Genomic DNA, 20,381 nt, shown 5'->3' on the forward strand with positions numbered 1-20,381 from the left:
TTTTTTTTTCTTCTTTTTTCCCAGTCTGTGGCCATCAGTGAACATGGATAATTAGTAGCTTTCTACCATCTTCAATGCATATAAATACAACTAAACTGGTATTTGGTTCCTAAAACAAGCAGTAAATGCTTTAACGGACAGTCTCTTACATACGCCTTTAGTGTCTTATATAAAATCTCTTTTCAGCAATAAAAAGCTAACAAATGCCATGATTAAGCCAAGTAGTTTGGTAATGTATGTAATAATCGACTGAAACTGTTACTAATTCTTCCATTTTATAAAATACATAAGAATAGGATTCTGAGCATCTCAGACTCAGTTTTGGAAAAAAGTAATGCAAAGGGAAACTATATACTGAACCTCTGGCTTCTTTTTTCAAAGCATTATTTCAATACTGAGTACTGAGGACTGTGCTTCCTAGGACATGATAAGCCTTTTTCAAGTGAAGATAGAGGAGTCATTCATTGCAAGAAGAAAAAAAAAAATAAGCAGAAGAGTTACAAGATATTAAGAGACCAATAAACGATAGGGAAAACTTGAACAGAGACTTTTTACACCAAACTGATACAATAATGTCACATTTGTACACACACTGTGAGTCAGCACAAGTTTACATAGCAAACAGATGGCTATCATGTCACAGATGGTGATGAGATAGCACAGAGATTACAAAATGAAACAGAGGTGATGAAGTCATTCTCTTCTTTCTGTATTTTCTATACTTCAGGTTGACATATAAATAAAAAAAAAACATGTCAGTTATTTCTGCAAATTTAGCAGAGGACTTGGATTCAGGCAGTGTTTCCTAGTTAATCTGGTAAACTAGTCCTAGTAAACATGCTGTGCTTTCCAGAGTTGGTGAGACTTACATGGTATTCGACTCTCATCTCTGTATTCTCAGTATGGCCCAGCACTTCCCTACTGAAGTGGACATGCAATATACTGTTACATAATATTTGATCTGAGATAAAATTTGCCTTAGCTTTAAAATTAGCACAGACAATTCCACAAGACTCATTTCTGAAGCACTGATTGGAGCATGAAATGTAAACACACAAAAGTGAGCTGAAAGTAAAAAGCAGTTAGCTGTCACAGGGTAAATAACAAGTGCTTGGGAAGCAACAGCATGACTTGATTTCTATTCAGCATACTTTTTTAGCCTTACTTTGTATTAGCATCGAACCCTGCCTATATATCCATATAGCTATATAATATTTACTGCTCTCTTGCTAGGTTGGGAGCTGCCTGCTGCTAACACTCTGTGCTGCTGTTCAGCTGTCACAACTACTTAAAAATCCAGACCATTTGCAACGTTCAATAACAAGCTAAATGATATATTAATTATATTAATTATTATATTAATTTTTGCTGTTTGGAAGCTTTATTATTTTTTTCCTAAGGAAGAGTAAACAAGCATCATTAACTTCAGAATTTTTATTAACAAGTTCAGAAGGACAAAAGTAACATGGATTTCAACAAAACAGAAATCAACCTTGTAGAAGAACAGCTGCAAGGAATATGAACTTCTAGAAACACTGAACACTTAAATAATCTCGGAAATACTGAGTTTTCCATCCTGTAGAAAATTAGTACGAGCCCATTTCTTTCCTCTTTATTACAGTACAACCTTGCTTGTAAGTATTTGTAGTATTGCACGTGGTAAATTTTTCTAAAGAAAATATTGGGCTTCAGTTTTCACTGTTCGATTCTATACCAAAGATCAAGTAGTTCATCAATGTTTGTCAGCCTTGTTCTCAGAGCAAACTGTTTCCATCCATACGTGATGTCGTTCAAACGTCAGAAGTAGAAAAAGTCTATATACAGCATACAAACTATATACAGCACAAGCCACGTCTTCGACATTCAGAAAAAGATGCATACAAAACTAGTTCCCCCAGCACCGCATGATGCAAGGGTTAATACTAAGGGCATCATTTCTACCTGCCACAAACTTCATCACACAACTGCGTAAGTATATAACATCTTTTGAGCCATTCTGGTATTTCCACTGCTGTGATAAATAAGTGACAAGTTAAAGGCAGTATCTCTTCTCAAGTCTGTCTGATCGGTTTCTATTCCCTGTAAAAATAATGAAAAGTTATCTATATGCAAAGATGGTTTAAAAGTAAACTTAAGTGGCTGTTAGAGTGCAATCTATTCACATATTACTGGTTTATGCAGACACTCAGGTGCATAGAAACTAAAGCAGTATTTCTTGTGCCATCCTTTCATAATGAGTTTCCACCTGCTGATAATCACTGAAGAATTGCACTTGTGATATACTCAAAATATTAGCTGTAAATTAGTAGCCAAATCATAAAACAGTAAAGTATTATGCAAATTTGTATTTGTAGGTAACATATTTGTTTCTACAACCAGAATACGAATGCTGCTTTATTTTTCACGCCATCAAAATAATGCTGCTTTGAACTCACAATATCAACTATCACCAACCTTTTTTCATTTACCAATCTTTCCCATTGTAAGTTTTCTACCTGCTCATGCCAAAGCTAGGCAACAAACTTCCAGTCACAAATTACTGCACGCAATATAGATTAAGTTCAGCTATTCAGGTAAAGTTTGGCAAACCTTTTTTTTGCTGCTAATGCAAGCCTATTAGTAAATCCCTCACAATGTATGTCTTTGAAATTAACACACGCAGAACTGCGTAACAGGTAACACTCAGATCTGGGTTTTCAGTGTCAGAATTCCAACACGAATTGTTCTCAACTACACAGATCCTAAGTACTTAACTATGGCTGAGAAATTAACATTGACCTGACATTATGCAGCTCACAAAAGATACGGTACCTCCAAGGTGAGAGGAGGAAGCTCAAGTACTTTTTGGTAATAGTGGATTGCCAGATGCAGTAGCCCCAGCTGGTGAAGGCTGCGGCCAAGGTTGTAGAAAGTTTCTTGACATGGTCCACGTAGGTCCAAATAGCGGTGAAGGAAAGAGAATCCCTGTACACATTTTACGCACATGATAAATGTTCCCATTAAGAAGATAACCATAAAACATACTGGAAAAAAGGTGTTATAATGTGCGTGTGGTCTGGTCTAAGATTGTCTAAGATTTATATGATGCTAATAAAAATGAATGGCATTAGACCAGAACTATCTCCAGTAAAAACAAAAAGAAAAGATAAAGATACAATATTATATTAAAAAGCAGTGTTTTGCTTTACATTGAATGAGTCTTGTGGGAAGCTTAGGAAGAATAGGTAGAAGAGAGGAATTCAGAAGAGAAAAAATTGGAGCAGAGTTTTTCATCCTCTCCTGTGCAGAAACTTACATTTCTTTCCATTAATGCTTTGGAATGTGCTGGTTCCATTGCTAACAGTGGCCTTTCTTTCAGCAATTGTGTTGGTAGACAGAGAAGATAGCTCTGTCAACGTGAGGAATTAGTTCAGAAACTAGCAGCTAATGATCTTGCTTTATGTCACTAGTGTGTTTCTGTGGCTGAATTATTAATCAACTACAATAGGATCACGAGAGGATGTAAAAATAAACTGTCATAAAAGCAAATACTGAGAGAGAAAAACAGGGAAAAGTATCACCAGAGGGTAACGTAAGTAGAACACCAATGTTCTATGTCCAAAAGGAGAACGCAGCATCCATATAAGAAAGGCAATCTGACTACAGAAAGAAGTGGCTGAACATATTAAAATTAGGCCAAAGTTTGAAAACTTAAAATACTCTAAGTTGGATACTAAGATAATTGGTCTTCTTTTAGAGAGATCTGCAGCTTTTGTCACAACCTAAGTAAAAACTAAATTCTTAACAGGCTAGAAATATATGAGAGCTTAAGGTCCTAACTACATTCTGCTGACTCGGAGCTTGGAGGCCACAGGAGTTAAAAGGAATTTCAATGCTGAAGGAGAGTACAGGGAATGACTTTCAAGATTTCATTTGGGCATAATCAGCCTATGGTTTGTAACTGCATCTGGCAGATGAAAAAAAATATGAATAAGCAAGCTGAAAATCTGAGGGTAGCCTAAATTGGAGCTTGCGAGATCTTTGCAATGAGAGCTATATAGAGGCACCAAAGAGAGGAAGACAAAAAGATGACAGACAAAAAAAAAAAAAACAAACCACATTTAATGCCTTCTAAGTCTGGAAAGTTTTAAGAAAACCATGGAGTTTGAGACATGTCCATTTAGGGTATGTGGCATAGATTCTACTCTGCAGCACCTCTTCAAAGCTGAATAACAAGTTTAACAAAGCAAAAAGAAAATAAGAAATAAAATCCAATGTATAGCCATCGAGACTGGAATTAGTAATGTTTCACAAACATTGGTGTCTAACGTAACCACTGTGTAAAAAAAAAAAACAAAAAAAAAACACAAACAGAACAAGCTACCTTTAGGTAAGAGAAGATGAGATTCAGCCAAAATAGAGTTCAGAAGCATACTCATCTGTATTTGTGTTTCACCCTTTTGAAATGCTGTATTAATTAGGAACCGTTATTTACACACAACATGTTGCAGTCCCACCTGTCTATAAACACAAAGCCAGGACACACTACAGGTAAAAATCATCATACTAATTTACCTGTACCAGAAGAGCATGCCTTTTCAATACGTATTTCTGAGAAGCCATGTGGATGAAGGTTAAGCCAATACAAAGACTGTAGAGAGGTTCATCTGGGTTTGCACGAAAGGCTTGCACGTACTGTCCTAAAAGCAAACAGCAAATTTAAAGTGTGAGCTAAGAAAAAAAATAACAGTTGAATATTCTTACCTAAAAATATACATGAAAAAAAAAAATACCACTAAGAAATTGTTACATTTTCAGCACTCCGTGGGATTCTGAAGGAAGATTACAAGCTGTGAGGTAAAACCGTAAACAAAAAAGTATCAGGCACAGAAAGCAAACAAGGTCCTTGCTAGGATTTATATCTTGAATGTGTGGAGAATTAATACCGCATGCAACAGACAGGTTTTGGAAGTACAGTTTCTTATTTTGGTTAAGCTGTCTGTTTATGCAGTTGAAATAAAGACACAGAAAAGAACAATTATTCCCCAATATACTAAATACAGAAAAACAAACTGAACAAATTTTTAAAAAAGCATTATTTAAAAGCATTGAAAAGATAAATGACACAGTGACATATTACTGTCTCTAGCACAATGTGACCCTTTGGCCATGACTAAGGCTTTCATGCATTACAGTGAAAACAAATAATTGTTGCTACTAAACATCAATAGAACACGCATCTCCATCTCCAACACATCTCCATTATGACTTGGAGGCATCTTAAAACAACAGGCTTACTTCCAAGGCGTGTTTAAGATGTCCAGTCAACATTATTTGCTATTTAAATTATTCTGGTTTTGTCTTTCCTCATCTTTATTACCATTAGCCCTCTATTATCTTTACAAGTTGGTTATCTTTGCAATGCATACTAAACTTGGAAGAAAAAAAAAGTCAGCTTAACTCTTATTAGGAAAACTGCACTGATGCTTTGATTTGGTACAACACAATCAAACTATCAGGTTAATACTATGAAGCCATACAGAACTTTCTGATATATGAAAAAATGACTGTTTCTTCCATAAAAAAAAAGAAAACAAAAAACAGTATACACTTGTATTTGTTAAAATTAGAAGATTAATGACATTACCAAGAGCATGTTTGAAGCTGCCAGATACAAATGCATTGTGCCCATTTAGGACACACAGTGCATGATTATCCGGATTTTTCAGCATTAAGCGGAGACAAAAGCGATGGTGACGGACATCCTGAGATTGCATAGTAACTTGATTGAAGATGTTCCACAGCTGAGGTTTATTGACATTTTCCATTACCATTATTCTATAGAATGAAAAACATACAAGAAATTAGTAAATGCTACACAGTAAATAGTACACCTACAATAAAAACAGCTTAAGTGACTGAGGGAAAGCTGGCGATGAAAGACAGAACCAAGGGTTTTAGACTAATCAAATGACCTACTGCATTATACGTTATTTTGTAATCAAAGGCCATCAGAAACTCCTCCTGCTTCAGTAGGCTTATCTGTTTCAGGGAAAGCTGGAAAGCACTAACCTACCTCCTTCAGAAATCCAGCAGTATGATTACAGCCTTGGAGGAAGTAATTAGAGAACAGATTGTTCTGCCTTCTCAGTTCCCTACCTGATATAATTGTATGCTTTTCTGAAGTTCTTGTCCAGGATTGCAGCGGAAAGCCCAAAGTATTCCAGCTCCTTGCGCTTCTGTCTGTCATCGTAAAATGAATAATATTCTAATGAGGAATCTACTAGTAGCTCAGCCTCCTTGTACCGGGAGAGGTCACACAGGGAATATATAGCCTTCAGGAGAAGGTTCCACCAGTCATCCTTTGTCAAAACACTCGTGAGAACAGCAAAAATCGCTGAAAATATGGAAGACAGTAAGTCAAGAAAATTGAAACAAGAGAGAAAATCTTTAAAAAAAAAAAAAGCACACAAAAACATGCACACATCAAACTGATCTTTTAAGAAGTCTCAGCGTTAACTGGCAAAATAAATCATTCACTTTTTCTTCCTCTGTTTAAGAGCAGTTTATAAAATGCAAGCAGAAAACAGGCAAAACTGGAAACAAATGATAAGAAATACGTTTTGAGTTGTGAACACAGCACAGGAATGCATTAAAGTTATTCTTCTTCATCTTTCAAACAGTGCTTAAGAAACTGTAGTCTGGTTCAACTAAGTCTGTTCAGTTCAATAATCAGATGGCTCTTAAAAGAGATATAACATACATATTTCTGCGATTTTCTAGAGCTGCATGCATTGTGTCTTTGTGCTGAGAGGAATGCTGGGACCATATGGTTTCTATATGTCCTTCTCTACCTAAATTATTCAGTAATTTTATTATTTTTCTCTAAATGAGCTTGTTCCCTGAAGCTATATTACCTCACATTTGCTGCCTTCCATGTCCTAGAAATATGACGACGTTTGCATGGATTTAGCATGCAAAGTAGTAACATTTGTTTCATTTTCAAGATAAAGCAGTTAATCTTCTTGCTTTGTTTTTAATAAACATTTGTTACCTTTCGCATCACAATTTGCTGCCTCCTGATCATCGTTGTCGGAAATTTTATTCCTCGGCACCTTTATAAGGTAGAGGTGTCTCTCTCCAGACTTGGAGCTAGATATCAAACACACCTGAGCTCTGCTCATTGCAACCTACAGACAAATTTAAAGGCAGCATTTCAAATCACATTAATAAATCCTATCTCAGATACAGTGTTATGACCATGCTCATACGGCCCACTAAAACAGTCTGCTGCTTAGAAATGCCACAACAGAGCAAGATCACACAAGATAACATTCCCAATAGGTATATCATCTCTGAATTGTCTCATACTTCACCGCAAACTGGGCTATGCAGAAAAAAGACAGAAACTCTTCCAATGACTTTAAGACTTCTCCTGGGATTGGAACATCCCTGTGTATATTCAAAACAGAACTGTTTGTGCAGAACAAAAACGACACCATTCTGTCAGTACCAATTCTAGAAGTATGTGGATGGTCAGCTGTTCAGTCAGTGTAATAGAACGGATATGGCTCAAATCAAATGGATAGAATCAAGGCTTAAATATTCCCCTCCCTCACCTTTGAATGAAAGAAGGGAAAATAACGAAGTAACACGGATAACACTGCTGTATTTGTTAACTAAATAAATTCTTCCTTGCTCATTAAATAACATGATAGATTACATAATTCAAAATGAAGTTATTAATATACAATCTAGTATCTAAATAAAAGTAGATCTGAAAAAAGCATTATGTTGACTTCTAAATAGGTAAGAAGCAACTTTAGTACTTGGATGTTCTCCGTATGTTCAGAAATAGGGAGCTGAAATCAGTGTATTGAGAATTATACTCACAAATGATGCTCTATTCTGAAGAGCAAACAACAACATTGTTACAGGCCCCAAGAATTAGTAGGCTCTCTGAAGGATTTCCATCCAATAAAACTATGAAAATACTTGCATATCAAAACCACTACTTTTCTTCCTGAGCTTGTTTGTCCCTTGTCTTAACTCAACTTGTAGCTGTCCAGTTTGCTAAAGCATAACTGCAAAGACAGGCTTACCTTCAACAGCATTGCCAGCATTGTCAGTAAAGTGTCTATGTAACCGTACGTTTTGCCTTGGGAATACAACAGTGTAGAACGATGGAGGAGTAACTTTAATTCCTAGGTAACACCAAATATCATTATTCAACCATTCACAAAGAATTTATGAAACAAACAGTTATTAACACAACACAGAATTAAAAGAATTGTAAAATCTGTTAAAAAACTGCACGTGTCAATCTCTGGTCCTACACCTTTGAATGATTAACATCAAAGATGATTAACATCTTTGAATACTACCATAGTCTGTCAAATACCATATCCTAAACTGGAAGCAAAGAAAACACCTTGCTCACCTGCTGGGCAGCATTAGCATCCTGAGCCAGTGTATCTGGATCATACATTTGTTCCAGAGCCTCCAGAGCTTTCTCAGGCCGGCCGAGTTGCTGCTGTAGTGTTGAAAGTGAGATTCTTGCATCCAGATGCAATGGAGCAAGATCAACAACCTTAGCATAGCTCTCTGCGGCACGCTCCATGTGTCCCAAAGCCTTCAAGCACTCTAGATATACCATACAAAACACCGACTTAAATGGAAGAAAAAGAAGATTAAATGCTAGGAAAATAGTTAACATACTTTCCAGATGCTCTTCCAGTTAAAACTACTCAATACATGTATTATTAAAGTGAAAATATTCAGAAATAAGCACTGATGCATCTATAGATCCACTTCAGCATCAGTTGATACAAAATGGAATGCAGAAGAGATGCTGTTCATTTAGATGAAAATAAAGTATTCATAGCTGAAGGTAATTTCAGTCTGTAACAAAGACAAAACCCTCACGGCAGGGTTGTCATAGAAAACTCCAGTTATAGTTTTGCAAAGAAATTATTGTTCAACACGCACATCTAAATTCCAGTGATCTTAGATAAAGCTCCCTGGAAATACTCAGCACTGTGCTACCATCTCTTAGTACCACGTTTTCAGCAGCCCCCCCCTTAACCTGCATGCCGAAGCCAGACGACAGCCAAATTGTATCGTTCAGAACAGACGAGGGCACTCAAGAGAGGCAGGGCTGAGTTGTATTCTCCAACATCCAGAAATGCCTCTGCAACATCCAAATACAAGTCACCCATTTCTTCCGGATTTTGTTCCACCAGAGTGGTCAAAAGAGGCTTTAAAAGCAAGCAAACAAAATACTAAAACCCACAAATAGTCACCAACAACACTGCTTTAAGATCTGCTTTTGGAAGCTCCTTTTTATGCTATAATTTTTATGCAGTTTGCATTTTGAGCCATACTTCTTTCACTTCAATATTACTTTAGAAGTGAAAAATAAAGATTTGAATTTCACAGCTGCTGAAAAAGCCACATTTTACTATTCCAGACATTTTACATCCTACTCATCCATACCTTTCATAAGAACATTAAGATTTTTTAGGGCTTGAAAACAAAGTCAAGGTATGTTCCTTAGTATTCCAGACTTGGTAGCGTGGTCCCAGGCCTAACATAGCCCACAGTCTTTCATTTACTGTCCCTTGGAAATATTTCCAGCTAAAGGCATAACATAAAAGGACAAAAATAACATTTCTACTACTAGAGGTTTGGTAGGCATTTGTCTTGGAGTGGCAGGAAAGCAAAAAGAATCCCCAAAGCCCTCTCAACGACCTCAGTCATATGAAGACAGGAAAAAAATAATTTGCTTTGTTAATTTATCCTGTCTTCTGAGTTTGTTTCTACTTACGCTGAGAGGCTCTAGGATATTCAAGTGTACCAAGCACACCATCAGCTTGACTGTGATGTCTATGGGAACCCCTTCAGGTATACAGCAGCTAACTTTCTCCACAGCTGTGGAAAGAAAAAATTTTCTCTGAGCCCTTAAGCTTTAACAACCATTTCACAGAGCCCCACATCCTCTCCAGACTATGGTGAGCTACAAAGAGAAGAATACTCAGACTCTAGCAAATGTTGGTGTAGGCCTGCTCTCTTCCCTTCTTTTATAACTTATCTGATAGCTGGAAGAAGTTATTTCTCATCTCTCTGATCCTTACCATTTTATCTGAAATATCAAGTGCTATCAGAGTCTGCACTGACTTCAACAGCAGGATCTGCAAGATGTGTTCAGTGTTCCCCTTTTGGGCTTGTTTTGTAAAGCTTTTCTTTAGCAATATAGGCACCCGTACCCTCTTCTCCTGCCTTTCTCTAGGAAATATCCAGTATTAAGCTATTTTTCCCTATTAAACTAAGTGCTGTGTACGAAGGACCTGGCTGTGCATGTATACAGTTAGATACAGATAACTACAGAACATTATGTTACACACAGCACAAATGCAATCTGATGAGAATGAAAGCATGAGTGCTAGCAAACTGGTACAAACTTTCCTATTGCATTTCCTGCACATCCAGTCACTACACATCCAAAGCACTCTGTTCAAGTTTTCCTTTACCTTAATCCTTATACTGAACATTTAAAGGGTGACCATTAAAACCTGATAAAATAGTGATTTCCAACTTAAGGCTTTCCTATGTATGACCTTGTACATCCACATACAGTTACAGCAAATCACAGTGTGCAGATTAATTCATCATTCTCACCCAGCACGAAAGTGACCATTCACCTACTGGTAAATTCACATAGAAATAAAGAATTTTATTTTCAAACTGGGTAAGTCCTGGGAGAATGTTTTGACTTTGGTGGCTGGATGCGTGAACAGTAAATTCTGAGTAAAGACGACAGTATGCAAGGAACCTTTCCTGGATCAAGCCCTATTTCCCTACTGCTAGAAAATCATGATTTTGCTATGATTCCAACCTGATTCCTGAGTATATGATCAGTTCATAGATTTGTACCAGATTTGGCAACTCAGCTACTTACCTGCAGCGCTCGATTCAGCAGCCGGATCACCTTGGTTGTCAGTCACTGCCTCCTGGCTTTGCTCAGTTTCTACCACTGCTGCTGCATCATCTTAAGGGAAAGAGATTACCCTTAGTAGCACCAGCTAAGCCAAAAATTACTTAATTGTGAATACCAGTCAAGTGTGGATTATACCTATGATGGGTTTGGACTCAATTACCAAAACAACTGTCCTGTTCAATTACAAAACAAACTGCTACAGAGCTGGCATGCTGGGTCACTTCACAGCCCAAACAGAAGCATCTTTAGACTCGAGCGATGGTTTTCATGAAACAGATTTCTTAAAGAGGACGTGTTTTATTAAAGTCAAAATTGCAGACAAATACCCCTAGATATTTGTGTATCACAACATTTAAATGTTTAGGAAAAGTAGTATAATTTACAGAATATTAGTTTCAGGTCAAAGTTTGATATTCTTGAGAATAGATAACACAAAGTTTATCCAACTTTTTTTCAGAAGTTATTTAGCTAGCAGAAATAACTGGCCTGACATTATCACTCAGAGGAATGTTTAGAACTTTAAAAGGCCCCCAACTGCAGGGAAGATAGTCCTTGTCTCTAATGAGTCACCAGGGCTAACTGAACATCAGAGTAACTCCTCAGAGAACATTGAGGTCATGCAATGTAACTCATTAAAGACACTGAAGAGTTTCAAAAGTGAAACTCTCTGTTAATATGCGTCAAAACATAGCCATGAGTTGAAAAGGTAATGGAAAGAAAAATGTCACACCAGATGAACAGAAGAAAAGCGTCATATTAGATGAACAGAAAGGTCCTACTAACCTGGTTGTTAACTACTTACCTTTTTTCTCCTCAGCAGGACTTTTTTCTGATGCTTTCCTTTCAAGTACAATTCCTGCATAATCAGTAATAACCTAAAACAGAAGAGTAACTCAGATCGTCTTAAAGACTTTAAGAATATATGCAGCAATCAGCCTACATGGTAGTTTCTTCAGATATCACAGAAGTTGTCAGAAGAAAGGCAGCCTTTCTTTCACTTAGGGTTAGCTCACTAGTATAGGGTTTCATCACCCTATGTCTTTATCCACTATTTCTGGTCTAATCAGCATATTTTTAGGAAATAAAACAGTAACTTTCATCATAACTAGAAAAGTTTTGTTTTGCTTAAACATTTTTAGCTTTTTATAGCTTTAAGAAGATAGGTATAGAAAGCAAATCACCATGTAAACAGCTAAGTTTTTTCCACAGATTTTCCAAAGTGCTCCTAGGTTTGCTCATCCTAACACAATGCAAGGAAACTGCACTGTTCATCTCATTTTAAAAAAGATAAAACAAAATTCACAGCTACCTACAATCAGACATTTTACAAAAGCCCTGCTCATACATTATAACCTCAGTAAAACCACATAATTCAACAGAACAACTTAGTAAGGGAATGAAAATCAAAGACAGACTACTCAAGATATTCACTTGCCCACAGAGGGCTGTGAGAGGGGAAACACAGAAGTGCAAAGGATTGTTGGTTTGAGAGCTAGCGCCATTTGGCATTTTCATTCAAGAATTGTAAAGTAAATATTTAGGTAATAATTACTGTTGCCAAAACAAGAGTGTCAAATAAACACATGGCCCTCAGTTTACTGGCTTAAATACAGATTCAGCTACCTAGGAACAAGAAACACCATCATAGCAAGAGACCCGAGGAGAACCATCAGAAAGAGACACAGAACAGTTCTACAATTGAGTACTGTATTAACAAATCTTGTACCCAAATAATAAGTACAGAGAATTATCTATTTAAATTTTTGAACTTGAAAGAGGTACAGGGAAGAGTCAGTAGAACTGTCCACAGGCTTGTAATGCTTTACACTGATGAACAACAAAAAAATCTTATGTAGGAAAAAAAATAAAGAAGTAAAGTAATATCAGCAAATAAGAATGTTTAGAAGGAGAATTAAGAAGCATTAAGCCATTCAGTGCCACTCTTTTAACCTTCACCTTAGAGAATGCCCTTTGCTGGTAGTACAACAGACCCCCAAATCAGCTTGTAGCTATCCCCTGGCTACTGAGGTTATGGTAGTTGTAGAGGACAGAAAAGACTCCAAATCTTTAAATGTGGAACAGTAAATGAGTCTTATCAGCCCCAGCGTTAACTTCAATGCTGATTACTATGGAACTAATTGGAAGAAATCTGATCAGCTCTATTGCTACAGAAATACGACTGTATTTAAGAACTACAGGAATATAAACTGTCCATCCTGTGTGACAGTTGCTGAACGCAACAGACAAATGCATGTAGTTCTCCATACCGCCAATGCTTTATCATACTGCTTGGAGGAAATATACAGTTCAGCTGCTATATTAACATCTTCCATGGATACAAGGCTCTGATGTTTATTAAAGGCTTCTTCTATGATCTCAATAGCAGAGGCAGCATCATTGGCTTCATAATAACTCCTACGAAATGCAGACAAGGCATATTAAGTATCTGAGATAAGTGACAAGATGTACTTTGATCATAAGCAAAAGGTTTTTCGTATTTCTTTCTTTCTAATCAGCAGAGCTTGCTCCAAAAGTAGTGCCTCCTATTTGTTTCCATGGAAACTACAAAAGAGACAACACAATAGCACTATTTGATAGAGCAAATTCCCAGTTACAAAACACTATTTTTCAATGCAGGCATCACCACTAGCTCTGCATTTTCATTAGCAGTAAATGAGAGCCTGTGTGCCACTTGTAAAAATCCACATGGCCATTCAGAATGTGGCTCGTCCTTCACTAAGTAGTCATCACTGAAATGCATCACCCACTGCCTCACTGGGCTCACATCCACTGTTTGGTCTCCACAAATGTTCAGTAAGGATTGATGAATGTCAGTGGGTGCCATTTTTTCCATGTGGAGGAATGCCTCTGCTGGCATCTCTCACATGGCAACAATGGGATATGGGGGGACACATCTGCCACAAGATAACTTCTATGACTTGATCTGCACCCATTTGCAGAAAAGAGGAAGATGTCTACTTACTCCAGCAACAAATCAGAATCCACACATACTGTTGTGCTGAAGACTGCATTTCACATTGAATAGTTTATTCCATTTAGAGTTGCTGGCAGTAAGGTTCTGAGTCTCTAGTATCTGTGTAATATCATAAAAATGTACTGTATTTGTATACAATTGTATACTATAGGCTTTTTTGTAATCAGTATCTGTATTTTACTCTCCAACTCTAAGAGAGTACAACACTTCTGTGACAATGCACTGACTGTGCACAAAATAATTCCCACATGTCAGGAGCTGGAAGCATCACAGTACATGAGGGGTGCATGCTTGCATGTTTGTCATCTCCCAGCAGATACACCTGCGTGCCCTGATTTCAGCTGCATACCCAACCTGAATCAGCAAAAGAGCTTAGTAATACCAGACTTCGAGAAGCTCTGGGAAACCAAATCATCCAATTTTGAAGTCCAACTTACTTTGCCATGTCTCTAGCCAATTGCATAAACCGCTCTCCATCAGAGGGAGACAGAAGATTCAAAATACGCCTGTAGCCGTCCATAGCTAACTTATGTTCCCCCAGCTGCTCATACAGGCTTGATCTCTCCCATAGATAACGCACATTGGTTGGGTCATACTTCAAAGCTGTAAAAAGGAAAAGCATGCTAGTAGTCAAGCTGAGAAAAAAAACACAATAACAGATTTCATATTCATCTACACCACTGCCAAAGTCCTGGCAAACATCAACAGTTTCTAACTAGATAACAGCTAACAGAAAAAACAGTATTTACATCCTGAGGGAAACAAAACAGACTGCAAAACATGTACATGCCCCTGGTGAAAGAAATTCAACTAAGACTCTTTTTTATTCTCTGAAATCATAAAGTAATACGACTGACAATGTCAGCAGACACGTTATTACACACAAAAGCTTTCTGTAAGAAAAGGACATGATCCTACATTAAAGATTCATGGATCTTTTACCAATGTCTGGACAGAGGTACCAGAATCCTAACAAAATGCAACAAACTAAAACAGAAAGCAGAAGAAAATATAGCAATTGTCATCAGCACCTAACATTTACTTTAAAATATTAAAATTACTGCTACATTACCTTTTGCATAGCAAAAAATAGCTTGTTTAATATTGTCCTGCTCCAGTGACATCTCTGCCAGTCTGACCCATTCCTCTGTATTGCTAGGATTTAAGTGAGCAGCAATCAGTTCAAACTGTAATGACTTCTCCATATCACCCTGGTCTTCATAGATCATGGCAAGAGTGGAAAAAGGCTCGTGAGCAAGAGGAGCTACAAAAAGACAAAGAGAACAGTTAAGAACTATTGTTTTAAGAACTACATGAGAACAAGTAATTTGACTTTCTTCAAACTACAGATATCAGAGCTGTATGAAACATCAATATCATTGTTACAATTCAGAAAATAAGTTTTGCAGACAGGTTTCCAATGCCTTTTCTATAAATCATCAAACAAGTTGACTAAACCTCACAACAACTATTTGCAGTGTTTTTTTTTTTAAATCAGAAGTCATGCCAATAGCTCTGTATTTTCCTTCTAGTTCTACAAAGACAATAGAAGTAATGTGTATAAAGCTGCAGAATAAGGGTGCTAGTTTCTTCTCAAAAGCAAAACAATAATGGAAACGCACCACATATTCCTAAATTTCATACTAGTTACACAATGACATCCTTCGTGCTGAGCATTTTCCTCACCGGGGAAGCCACAGTGAATTTCCTGATACTCATGGCAATTTTATCCCATATCTGAAACTAAGATCTTCTACCACTCTAAAATACCTTGTCGAATGATTTCCATGCACATCAGAATAGCCTCCTCCCGTTCTCCTCGAGCAAACCTGATATTGGCTTCTCCCATTAGACCCCTCAATGCACGAGGAAGTTTGCTGCGAGGCCTTTTCTCCTAAATGGAAAAGAGAAACTATTTCTACCAATGATTCAGTTATGTCCAAATTCAGGAGACCTCAGTTATACTTGTGCTTCAAAGAACCAAACAACAAACTATTTAAGGGCGAGTGGCGTTCAAATGACTGACCAAGGTATTTGCTGATTTTTATAACTGATGGAGTAACTCCAATACCTAACACAAATAAAATCCAGACACTGAAAAAGACTCACTTCATTATTTCTGAAAGTTTTCAAACAGGAACCTACAGTAATTTTTTAGAAAACCAGAAAGGATGCATCAACCTAAGCAGAAGCATCCTACATAGCACTATTTTCAGGCAAGCATCTCAGCAATAGCTAAGATGGTGCAAACCAGTATTTATTTACTATACTTCATGAAATACAGAGAAGTCAGGTGAAGATATAAATACTTGCTTTCATCATTTTCTTAGTCTCTCGGTTAAGTACCATCTCCAACACAAAAACATCTCCAGCTGTGGGTTGCTCGGCAGTTTCTTCCTCCTCTTCTTCCTCTTCCTCCTCTTCCTCATCTTCATTTTCGCCAATCATGGATGCAAAGACCCGATGAACAGATTTACTGACGCCATCTGCAGTTTCTCCTGGTTGAGAAAGTAACAGAAAAGGTTTATGACATACTCCAAAGTATGCTACGTTATCAGGACAAGTGCACAGAAAACAAAATTCTTCACAATTACTAGCCTACTTGAGAGATCTATAAGAAAAAGGCCTTCAGAAACGTAGAAGACTTCTATACAAGCTCTTATATTTTCAAATACTGTCTTATTCATCACTGGTGCTTCGTATCCCCCAACTTCTAACATTTTTTGGATATTTGATAAGAAAGCATGGGGGAAACACACAGAACGAAGCAACAGTTTATTCAACACTCTTCATAAACCACAGAAGAGAAGCAATTTTCAAGCATAGTGGATGGAATAAAACTTTTCAGCTGAAGAGGCCAAGTGAGCAGACAATTCACCAAACAATAATGCAGTGCACAATTTTTAGAGGTAATTTAAAATAAGATCCTTTAACCACTCTATCTATGACAATGAGTACCTCTTAACCTGTGTAAATGCAAAATCCAGATTATTAACATAACTCCAGAAAAATATCATAAACAAATGCATAAAGCTATATGTCCAAAATAAACATGCTTAAAGCACATAATATTAAAACCTTTCATTACAATCTTAACACAGGGTCATAAATGCACACAGAATCTATTTCCAGGCAAAAATGACTAAACACAATCATTTTCTGTATGCTTCTCTTTCTGTGCTTGCCAACAAAACTTTGAAAGGTTAGAGATGGGGGATTGGGCACCTAAAGATTTGATAAAGGTACATTCATAATACAAGGCTGGTACTGAAAAATAAACCTATTGCCAATGGACTAGAGGGATTTGGGATACTACAGCTGGACTTATACCTTTTACAGCCTTATAAATATCATACATTCATAGAACCAGACAATGGCTTAAGTTGAAAAAGACCTCAAGGATCATCAAGTTCCAACCCCCATGCCACAGGCAGCACTGCTCTTACACACTGTTGTTATTATTCTTATTCTATATATTATTCAATACTCAACACAAAATATTCAATATTCTTATTGGATATAATGTTGTTTTTATCCTGACTTAGATATTAAGTGTCTAAAAATCAAGACTATCAAGACTTCTACTCCTCCCCGATCCAAAACAAATAGTTTTTAACCTAATTTCACTTTTATTTCAGCTTTGAACATCAGTGTATCAAAAGTGATTTCAACATTGAACTTTTCTACTGTTTTTCTTCCGACTATCTTAAGTTTGATTCTTCCAGTAACTCTTTACATAAACAAAAGTGATACATATTATCAATGCATCCTTGATTCTACAAACTGCTTTTTAGACTTCTGCATTCTCTGTAATAAGAGCAGAAGTAACACTATGTAATCAGGATGCATTTTCTCTTTGATAAAGACCATGTGCATGAAAAGACATGTAACAGAGCAGTGGAATACAGAGCAGAAGACCACAGCTTGGAACTATGTCAGAGACATCAGCTAAAAGGGAACTGCACACATTTGGCTCCAGCCCCACCTGTAGCATTCTGTTTGTCTTTGCAGGATAAAGTCTGGCCATTCTCTCAAAATCAAGGCAATGCTAAGGCACGTTCTGTGTGAGACAATTTAAGGCCTATTTGCCTATTTTGATATTTAAAGGAGAAGAAAAAAAAAAACCAACAAAAAATAAACAAACAGTAATAAATAATAAATAAACAGAAAAACTATGAGAATTTACAATGAAAATAAAAAATGAATCATAAAATATTACAAGTGAGAAAGAACCCATAAGGACCATTGAGTCCAACTCTGTACAAGAACCAACTTGGAGAAATCAAAGACTGCACTCTGCCGTCTCAAAGCACTGGCAATCCCACGAGACGTGTCCAGCTACTGCATGAAACCCATGCTCTAAAGGTGTCTGAAGCAGACTGCAGCACTCTGAGGCCCAAGCTCAAATCCAGAACCTGAGGAGTAGGATAACTAATCAGTGATACATATGAAACAAAGTGCTGCTTCTACCACTTCCTGAGAGTTCTTACATTATGCAGGATTCCCAAATAACTTGATGTTACTGGGATATAGTTCTACAGAGATTTTACCATTCAGATAGTCAGGAACATCCAGCAGAAAATAAGGAGAGATAAACCTGAGTCCTCTAAGCCAGACAAAGAATAAAAAAAATTATTAGCAACTTAAAAAACAACAACAACAACAACAACAACCCTTCTCTTTTGAGCCATTTTATTATCCATTAGACAGCAGCAGGGGAAGAAAACTCCCAAGCAGCACAATGAAATATCCCTAAATCCTTTTGTCTCAGCCAAGAAGGCTAGCAGAGATGAGCACAGGATCACAGAAACACCAAGGTTGGAAAAGACCTACAAGATCATCCAGTGCAACCATCACCAATAGTTCTCACTAAACCATGTCCCTCAACATAAAATCCAAACGTTTCTTGAACGCTTCCAGGGCCGATGATTCCACCATCTTCCTGGGCAGCCCATTCCACCACCTGACCATTCTTTCAGAGAAGTAGTATTTCCTAACATCCAGCCTAAATCTCCCCTGGCACAGCTTGAAGCCATTCCCTCTAGTCTTATCACCAGTTATATGAGAGAAGAGGCCGAAGCCCAGCTCACTACAACCTCCCCTCAGGTAGTTACAGAGAACAATAAGGTCTCCCCTCAGCCTCCTCTTGTCCAGACTGAATAACCCCAGCTCCTTCAGCCGCTCCTCATCAGGCCTGTGCTCCAGAGCGCTCACCAGTTTTGTTGCCCTTCTGAACCCACTCTAGGGCCTCAATGTATTTCTTGCAGTGAGGGGCCCAAAGCTGGACACAGTATTCAAGGTGCAACCTCACCAGAGGTGAGTACAAGGAGAAAAAACTCCTATGCAGCACAATCAAATATCCCCAAACCCTTTTGTCTCAGCCAAGAAAGCTAGCAGAGATGAGCACAGAAAACCAAAACAAAACACAGGCAGAAGACTTTCTGAGATATGTATTTGTAACTTCAGATCAAGTAAATGACAGAGACTATGTGGTTACAAAGCCAAGAGAACTTTGAAAAACAATGTCCCAGAAAAACCAAAGACGACCAGATCCAACACCTTAACACCAGTGAACAAAGTTAAAGCCTATGCATGCAAATAAACATCCTACAAAGGCATGCACTCTAACAGTGTGCTTCACTGTTCACAGACAGGTTTTTAAAGAAGTTCAACTATTAGAGAGTAAATGCTTTCAGTCCCCTCTAGAGCACATTTTTTGCCAAAACCATCACAGGAATATTTACCATCTGTTTCATCCTGACTTTGGGACTTCCCAGCTGCCTTTCTGGATGAAGAGGGAGCATCTGCGTCGTCGGTGTTCTCCTCAGCAGATGCATTCTCACTGTCCTACGCACATCAACGACATTAGTTACCAGCTTTGCCACGTTCCTCACTCCTGCTTCCCCTGATGTTCAAGATTAGCTTCAGACCAGGGCTTTCAGCTTTTGCACCGCAAATGAAACAGGTGTGCTAAGTGCTATGTTTTCAAATTAAATAAACAGAAAGCTCAGCAACACCTGCTTTCGGACATTCACATTCTAATCAACGAGAGGTGACTCAGGTGGTGACTGTTCACATGACTGCCGGCTGAAGAGGCCGTTGTTCACACGGCACTACGCTGAAATAAGATGGTATGGTTCAACTAAAGTAAAAAATTAAGGTAAGGTAAGGTGAACTCTTTTGGAAGCCTGCATTTTCTAAACACAAAAGACCTCAATTGCACTCCTCGTAGCAGTACGAGGTTGCTCTCAGACGGTACGCGTCCCTCGGTTGCAGCGTGTCCCTCCGTGGCCGCTCAGCTCTGCTCAGATGCTCCAGTCGGCAGAGAACGCAGAGCGAGCAGAGCTTCTCAGGGCGCCTCGCCGCGCTCACGGGGAGCCGCAGGGCAGCCCCACGTATCTGCTGCCGCTG

At 37.8% G+C, this 20,381-nt stretch overlaps 1 protein-coding gene across 1 annotated transcript in view; it reads right to left on the reverse strand.

The window, feature by feature from the left end:
* GTF3C3 (general transcription factor IIIC subunit 3) overlaps positions 1–20,381 on the reverse strand; it is a 21,681-nt gene continuing 1,300 nt past the window's right edge. Inside the window, exons 2-19 of the mRNA XM_019616966.2 lie at positions 19,715–19,817; positions 16,284–16,468; positions 15,741–15,864; positions 15,043–15,234; positions 14,408–14,573; positions 13,243–13,390; positions 11,778–11,850; positions 10,937–11,026; positions 9,806–9,909; positions 9,065–9,236; positions 8,420–8,622; positions 8,082–8,183; positions 7,034–7,169; positions 6,139–6,376; positions 5,627–5,817; positions 4,555–4,679; positions 2,812–2,964; positions 1–2,079 (exon numbers count right to left, since the gene is read on the reverse strand). Of these exons, the coding sequence (XP_019472511.1) occupies positions 1,957–2,079; positions 2,812–2,964; positions 4,555–4,679; positions 5,627–5,817; positions 6,139–6,376; positions 7,034–7,169; positions 8,082–8,183; positions 8,420–8,622; positions 9,065–9,236; positions 9,806–9,909; positions 10,937–11,026; positions 11,778–11,850; positions 13,243–13,390; positions 14,408–14,573; positions 15,043–15,234; positions 15,741–15,864; positions 16,284–16,418 (2,475 nt within the window). The 5' untranslated portion in view covers positions 16,419–16,468; positions 19,715–19,817 and the 3' untranslated portion in view covers positions 1–1,956. The remainder of the gene's footprint in view (positions 2,080–2,811; positions 2,965–4,554; positions 4,680–5,626; positions 5,818–6,138; positions 6,377–7,033; positions 7,170–8,081; positions 8,184–8,419; positions 8,623–9,064; positions 9,237–9,805; positions 9,910–10,936; positions 11,027–11,777; positions 11,851–13,242; positions 13,391–14,407; positions 14,574–15,042; positions 15,235–15,740; positions 15,865–16,283; positions 16,469–19,714; positions 19,818–20,381) is intronic.

Source organism: Meleagris gallopavo, chromosome 7 (genome assembly GCF_000146605.3).
Source record: "Meleagris gallopavo isolate NT-WF06-2002-E0010 breed Aviagen turkey brand Nicholas breeding stock chromosome 7, Turkey_5.1, whole genome shotgun sequence".
NCBI lineage: Eukaryota > Metazoa > Chordata > Aves > Galliformes > Phasianidae > Meleagris > Meleagris gallopavo.